The sequence below is a fragment of the Falco biarmicus genome, chromosome 3, assembly GCF_023638135.1.
Source record: "Falco biarmicus isolate bFalBia1 chromosome 3, bFalBia1.pri, whole genome shotgun sequence".
Classification (NCBI taxonomy): domain Eukaryota; kingdom Metazoa; phylum Chordata; class Aves; order Falconiformes; family Falconidae; genus Falco; species Falco biarmicus.
The window spans coordinates 89346897-89354891 of record NC_079290.1 but is presented as its reverse complement, the minus strand read 5'-3'; the positions used below and the strand labels follow the sequence as shown (position 1 = coordinate 89354891).

General features: G+C 41.3%; 1 protein-coding gene across 1 annotated transcript in view; it reads right to left on the bottom strand.

Moving 5' to 3' along the window:
• Window positions 1-392: 392 nt before the first annotated feature.
• The window catches only part of CDH6 (cadherin 6), a 108025-nt gene continuing 100422 nt past the window's right edge, over window positions 393-7995 (bottom strand). The window contains exon 12 of the mRNA XM_056333190.1: window positions 393-7677. Within this exon, the coding sequence (XP_056189165.1) occupies window positions 7187-7677 (491 nt within the window). The 3' untranslated portion in view covers window positions 393-7186. The remainder of the gene's footprint in view (window positions 7678-7995) is intronic.

Sequence of the window (7995 nt, the reverse complement as noted above, 5' to 3'; positions counted from 1 at the left end):
GTCTTTACATGCTTCAAGGAAGGTATTCCACATGATTCTTCAAGAAAGCTCCTGCTGAATTCCTGGGAAACCTTGGCTAGTCCAAATTTGGCTTGTGATTATAGACTAATATCCTCCCCATAGTAAGCATTACTAAATGATGCCTTCTGAAGTGATACCACTCTTCTGTGAGGCCTCGCTGATCACAGAGTAGTGATCCTACTGCTCTTACTGCACGTTGCAAGCCCGACACACAACCAATGGCATTTGAAAGACTGAGTCAGTTTAACCCTGTGTCTTAAAGTGATTGCAGAATCTTTTCAAAGGCTGATCTTTATGATAGTGTTATAAATACAAAACATAGAGAGAATTAGGAAAAAAAAAAGTTAGAAAAAACAATTTATTAAGTAGTATCATATAAATAACTTGTTACAAAAATCAATTTGCAAAAAGGCAAACTCACTGTCTGTGAGAAATTGTTGTTGAAATTGGTTTCTCATTATATCCTTAAATTTCATTTCTCCCTGCCCCCACCCCCAACAAAGAAGACAGTACAGTGAACAGGAGATGTAAGGGAAAGAGTGCGCGATTGCCATCTGACCACAACAGATTGCCCATCCACACTACAGAAGAGATAATCATTCCAGCATAGGTCCCTCTGCAACACAGGGAAGCTTCTAGGTGTAAATCTCTTGGGTGTCAAAAATTGTATCGCCTGCAATCGATCCTCTGTGCTGAGCCATGACCAGATCCATCCGATGCTGAGGCTCCCTTGGCACAACCAGGGGATGACATCGTGAGAGACTGTGTGGCTGGAGCATGCCAGCAAGTAAATCTTCCCAGGTGGTGGCATCAGTTTCAATTTATGTTTGGAAGTATTTTTAATTAAAAAAAAATCAATATTGAGAAGCATTTATTTTTAGGGTTTAAAAATCACAAATCGCAATAAGAGTTTGCCAGATTGATTTTGCTCAGTAACACAGTTAAGATGCACATAGCATTTATTGTAAGGCCTTTCTTTTAAGTTTAATTTTTCAAAGCAATGAAAGTAATCACAGAATTAAAACAGTACAGTGATTTTGAAGAGTTTTATGTGTCAAAATTCAGAACAATTTTGTGTTTGCAGTGTTGTTTCTTTGCTGTGTTCACCTGAATGATTAATAGTTCTATACATTTGTTTCTTTAATAAACACTAAAGTAATAGATCATAGAAAACTAAAAGCTCATAGAAAGTGTCTCCAGGTATATTTACATATATAGTGCAGTCTCATAGGAAAGGTCAAAAGCCCATGGGAGTGGAAAGGATTTCTCTATAGGCTGGACTTATGCCTTATCTGTTAAATCGACCTTGTGGAAGGAGAAATTTGAAGTTAGCAGCTCTTTTTTTTTTTTCCTTCCTTTTTTTTTTTTTTTTTTAAGAAAGCAAAAGACACATGCAGAAAAAAAAAAAGAGCAGGTTCTGTAAAAGCTCTTTGAAATTCAGTAACTCTATGCATAATATGATAGTTTTGTGGCTTCTAAGTGCCATGGGCCTGCTTTGCATATGACTGATTACCTAGCCCCCACCCCCATGCAATTCACTTTCTATCCTTTGAAAGTCCCAGTTCTCTAACTGTTGTACACCCTGTAATCCCAGCCATGGCTTTTAGATACCTCCTGCTGAATTTTATGAACTGTTTGGGTAAGTGTTTATTGTATGACAAATGCAGGTCTGAGCTGAAAAGTGTAATATTGCAAAGTGATGGGCAGGATCAAGATTGTTTCAGCTCTGTCTAAATAAAACTACTGAGAGGAGAGTCTGGCATTAAAACATTGCATTGGCTGCTGTGTTTTTTTCCCTCACTTCTGCAGCAATGCATGAAGCTGTAGACATTAAATATGATTTTGTTCCTCTTCTTTCAGTACAGAAACATTCTCTAAGAAAACAAGTCTTTCTGAAGACTAAACTGAAAATAAAAAATGTTGCATTTTTGACATTTATTAGAGGCAGCTGCTGTTTCACAGGTCTAGAAGGGTTGGAAAAAACCCCTGCCTTTCACAACTTACAACATCATTCACAGTCATTGGAAGTAGTGTAATGACTTAATTTGGTCAGCTCTCATTTGACAAGGGAGCTCTGACTGTCGTGTTAATTGAAACACAAATGGGCAGGGGATGGCAGCATCCAGCTGGGACAGTGGTCTTCTGAAACTACTTATAGCCAAAGGAACCATGGACAAATTTAAAACAGATGGCGACAGGAAGAGCTAACAATGTGGTGTTCAGAGTTACCTGTTCAGAATCGCTCTGTAATTCACCCTGCAGAAGGCCATCAAGATAGATCTGCTGCAGAAATTTAACACATTTTAGTAATAATCATGACAAAAGGACTTTCTTTCCTAGAAATCTGCATGGAAATGACCTGGGTTTAGTTTGCTTGCTCTGAAAAACGTGATTTCTGTCTTCCTAGTCATGCAAATCTCCCTCTGGCTGCTGTAGGAAACCTGGAAGTATTAGAAGTGACTGTGCAGCGTTGGCCCTGATCAACATGGAAAAGTCTGGTTTTCAAACATGGCCAACTTTCAATGTCCAGGATTTCCCTTTTTATTCATACTGTACATGTGCAGACAGACATTCCCAGAGCCATTTCTCCCTGCTCTACTTCTTTATGACCATTCTGCTTTTTATGGTACTGCAGATATTCAGTTAGTTGGGTTTTGTGTTTTTTTGTTGTTGTTTTGTTTTGTTTGTGTTTTCTTGTGACAGAGGAATGGAAATGTTGTGCCCTGTAATGTAGCCTGCTACTTCCAAAACTGAATCATTGTAAGGTTGCCTCTCCCATTCACATTTAACAGCTAGGAAATACCTGTCCATAAAATGCATTAAGACCTGACAACTAACAAAATAAAGAATGTCAGAAAAATATATCTGTTTCTTAGGATAAATTTAGAAAATAATAGTGTAGGTACAAGTGTAGTGTTGTTCTATGCAGAATCTTTCCCAGCAATTATTTTATCATAATAACTGGAAAACACAGACAACTTGTTTTTCTTATGGTTAGATATATCTCTGTCTAAGTCAGGTTTGGAAACAGATCCCAATCCTGTGGTACTGTCAGTGGAGCCCTGTGGAAACCCTTAAATTCTCTTGTTCAGAGCTCGCTGCAAATTTCTGCCTCAGCTCTTCCAAATGTTTGTCTACATAGCGAGTTGTCCTGGTGCAACTGCACTGGAGGCATCTGCTGCCATGTCTCCCCATACTGGTACTGCTGTTGGACAGAATTGATTTTAACCTGAAATAATCATTCTTCTGGAGTGAAAAAAAATAATCATTTTTCTAAAATAAAGTGGCCTGTTTTGGAACTGGGATGAAATAGCTGTACTAGAAGCTATTTCAAGTGTAGAGATGTTATTGTTTTGCAGTAGTAAGGCTGGAAAAATCTCTCATGTAAATAACGTCCTGGTTTAATGTTAACTCCACTGAATTCCTTGGTGTCTTTTAATAGATACCCTGCTGTTAGATCGGATGCTTTTCCAACTTTAAAGCCTACTGCATTGCTCATCTCTCTATCTGGCATAGCTAAACTTCCTAACAATATTTCTTTTTCTCAAATAGGTGTGGTTGTAAGAAAAGCAGGCTTAAAACAGCCCCACTTCAAAACCCATAGTCTAACATTTGTTTATCTATTCATGACAATTCTTGCATTGTGCGAAAGCATTGTTAAATACTGACTTCTATCATCTAGCACGCTGGCATGCAACAAAGTGCAAAGAAATACTACTGTAAAGTTTTGTATTCACTGCAATATGGCACTTTCAATATTTAATATGCAGTACTGATTTTATAAATTGCACTTTGCGGTACTGCCAAACAAGAAGAAAAGACAGAATTGAACACTTTTTGCTGTGAGAGATTTAAATCTGTCTAATTTTCAGGAAAAATAGAGCTTGCAACCTAGATGCATAAACAATAATTTGGATGCAAGTTTGCCTTGAATTTTCTTAGAAGAATCCATTCGCTATTCAGGCATCATATCTGTGGTGACATAACATAATTTTATATATAATATATTTACACAACAGGCACAAGTAGCCACTCTATTATTTACTGTGTCACTCAGTGGACAAGATAAAAACAACTTCCAATTAAAAGAAAAAAAAAAAAGGAAAAAAAAATCCCCAAACTTGTGCTTGGACTACTACTAGCAATCATTAAATCAGACAAAATCACTGTACAAATATAGGAAAGTAGTTACAAGGAGATAAGTGATCCTCCTGTCTTGTCATTCCACCCCAAGGAGCGGCTAACGCAAGCTGACCTGGGGGGTGGCCAGGACCTTTCAGGGTGCAAAGTCTGTTGGCGGTGGCTCCCTCTTCCCTGTGAGCTCGGGGTGGCTCGCAGGGCCCAAGGCATGTGTGGTTTGCAGCCACCTCTGCCATCCCCTCTGCACACAGATCTGTTTCCTCGGGGCTGAGGAGGGGAAGGGCCACTTCACTGGCTGGCTTTGGGCACCCAGCTGGGCTCGCTGAGCTTGAGGCGATTTGCCTGTGGCAGCCCCATGCAGTGAAGGGTGAGACACAGGCCAGTCTTAGGGAGCCGCTGGCGAGAGCCTCGCGAGGGGTACGCTGTCTCTGCCGGCTGTATGAGGAGAGCAGCCTCAAGTGAGGGGCCTGTGGCAGGTGGTGCTGAGCATCTGCTGCTCTCCACCTGTCTGAGACCCAGACGGTCCCTCCTGTGCTGCTACAGCCAGGATCTGTTGCCTCCTGGACACTCTGGTTTCAATGAAGCCATGAAGGGCAAGACTTTCAAAGACTTTTATCACTGTAAATTACTGAGGGGCCCTCAGGAGGGCACAGTAAGGGCCTAGTCGTGCCATTGCCGTTGTGCCAGGTGCAACAGCCTCAACTCCCCTCGACGATGGAGCTGGGCGCCTCACTGCTGGGCTGAAGCACTCTGAGAGGCCTCCATCAGGGAGACCAGGAGCTCTGCACCCTTTGAAACTCTGGGCTCCACTGCTCTGAAAACCCACCCAATCTATCATGCTGGGCACTGTGAGCCATCATGCCTTGCCCTAGAGCTGCAAATGTGCAGTGTCCTCCTCCGCATGGCACAGGGTCCTCCCCAGGTGCAGCCGGGCGCTGCAGCGTGGCTGGCTCACCCCCCGCGCCATCAGCCCATTCACCAAACCTGAAATTATGTCGTCGTGCTTGTAAAACTCTAATACTTACGAATCTTACTGCTCTCTTTATTTAACTCTCTAGGAGTAATGAATTCCAGGGATTAATTTTTAATCCCTTTTAATTTTCTGTTTATTAACTTTTTTCCCTTCTTTTTATTTTTAGAGTAAATCAGAGCTGTTGTTTGGTTTTCAAACTGATTCACTTAGGATGAGGGGGAGGGGGGAAATAGATCCATGCCTGTAATTCCAGTATTAAATACCGTTTCAAAATGAAATACATGAGATTAGTTATGTATGAGGTATATTAAAAATAAACTCCTTTCCTTGGCACAGTGCCATGGGCTGTGTCCCTACGTTGGGACACGGGGTAAGTTTTAGCTCCTGGAATTGGGTATGATCCGTGGCAGATCCTTAGGGTTTTCTCCAGATAGCCTCTCCTAGGAGGCTGGATTTGAAGAGCAGCAACTGCATGCATTTGACAAACCAACAGAAATACTGAGTGGTGTACAAGTTATAAAGAAAATAATTTTGGTCTGAGACTACGGTATCTTCCCCCACCCCTTAGCTTGGCAAAGCAGATAAACACACACACACAGACTTGTAATTAAAATTTTACCTTTTGGTGAAGTCTTTAACAAACCTGGCTGAGTAGTTTATTTTAAAAAATGAGTTATAGCTATAAAACCTAATTTTCAGGCCACTGGAATGACAATTGATTCTCGCTTACTTTGCATTCAGGGCTTGAATCTGGGAAGGAAAAAAAAAACCAACCCCAAAAAAAAGAAAACAACCACCCAAAAAGCATGAGAAATTACTTTCTCCAGCAGAATGCCAGCATTTTCCATTGCTAGAGCATTTTCCAAATGACTTATATAGTTTGACATCCTCATGAGGTAGGCATTATTTCCTCACTTTACAGATAGCAAAACTGGCCAGTCAGTGAGGAAGCCACCCTCGGCATCCAGGCAGGGAAGGTCAGGACAAAGAAAACACTGTTTCCTCCTTTGCAGTTGCTCCTGTTGCCCCAATGTGTGGCAGTCACCTTGGGGCTGCTACTAATCCCTTCCTTCGTGTGACAAGAGGCAGAAGTAGATGGATATGAAAAGCCTGACTCCCACCTCCCCAGTGCAGTGGCCACCACTGAACTGATGTGCAGGTGGAGGCTGACCGAAGATGTATGAAGAACAGTTATCTGCTCCTTCCTCTAAGTCATGATCTAATCTGGAGTTGGGTTAAATGACTTACCCTGTATCACAAGGCAGATCTGGGTTAGAACTGGGAAATCATCTAAGAATTAGGTATTGGAGCTGCTAACCACACACGCATGCACGCACACGTATCTCTCCAGCAATGGTGGGTCAGAAGAATATATACATAGTAGTCAATGAACTATATATATGTGTGTGTTAATATGATTCAGTGCACTGGGGGTAATGGCGAGTTCTAGAAAAACACTTAGGTTTAAAAAACCATTAGGCTTTTCTACCCTCCTCATGAGTAAAATGCATGTTTGATGTTTTTTCTCAACTTACTCTACTTGTATAATAAACCTTCATTCCATCACCACTACTTTTGACTATAATACATAGGGTAAACTAGGGTACCTCATTACATTGGGATGTGCAATACACAATCAACAGAGCAGTCATCTGAGCTGAATAGTCTGAATACAAGTAAAAAGAGCAAGTGAGCTTAAACAGTAATATACTCCAATTTACAATATAAGCAGAACAGGTAAAAATATTGCTCCCCATCTGATCTTTTTTCCCCCTCCACTACGGCTGTGCCTGTAAGATTGGCTTGGTAAACTGGATGCACTAAAAAATAAGAATTTTGCCCCTTGGAAGCTCATAAAATGATACTAGAAAAGGTTTTCTGATGGCTGATCCACACAGACTGCAGTCATTTTACAATTTAAATGGGTAGAACAGAGAACCCTTTCACACAGCTGTGGAAAAATAGAGATAAATAGCCACTTCACATATCTCAATGCTGTTTCCAAAAATGAGGAAGGGAAACAAAAAAGAAAAAAAAAAGAAAGGCAACATATTAAGAGTCTTTGTCACTGTCCATTGCGCCATACATATCTGCCAGCTTTTTAAACCGAGGCCCCCAGTCACTGAGGTAATCATAATCCTGATCTCCATCCGTAGTCACCGACTCCAAGGAGCTGAGGGACTCGGCCACGGAACCATTACCTTCATACGCGTAGGTTGCTAACGAGTCATACGGGGGTGCCGTTGGATCTGTATCATTTTCCTTTAACCTTTGGTTAATGAAATCTCTGACATCCGTGTTATCTCGTGCTGTTGCAGTCCGCCGTGGCATAAAAAGTGTTTCTGGCACAATGTCTCTGCGTAATTTGTTATCGTCTATGGCTTCGGGATTCCTCAGCGTGCCAATATCAAATGCCTGGGTGTCTTCCTCTCCGCCACCTTCATCATTATAACTGACAATGTTGTCTCTGATGTCTTCTTTGGAAATAATCAAAGGCTCTTTTTTCCGCTGCCGCCTCAGTGCTGCAAACAGCACCACTGTAACTGGAAACAAAAATAACAGGGGAAGAGAAAGGGAAAGGTTAATCCCTAACTCCATTAAACCCCCAAAGAAATGCTGTGCCTCTGCTTGAATTTGAAGTTTTAAAAGATGTTTTGCAAAACTGCAAATGTGCACGTCAGGTTTTCAGACTGTACTTGCTCTGCCTGTGAGTACCTTGGGAGATGAAATGACATGGATATACACTAGAAGAAAGGAGATGTCAAGCTTGTAAGAAGCCAAGTGAAGTGTCTTTTTGTCAGTAGGCACATTTTTACCCAGAGTCATACAGCAGTTCTGTTGCCTTGAGAACAGAACTAGTT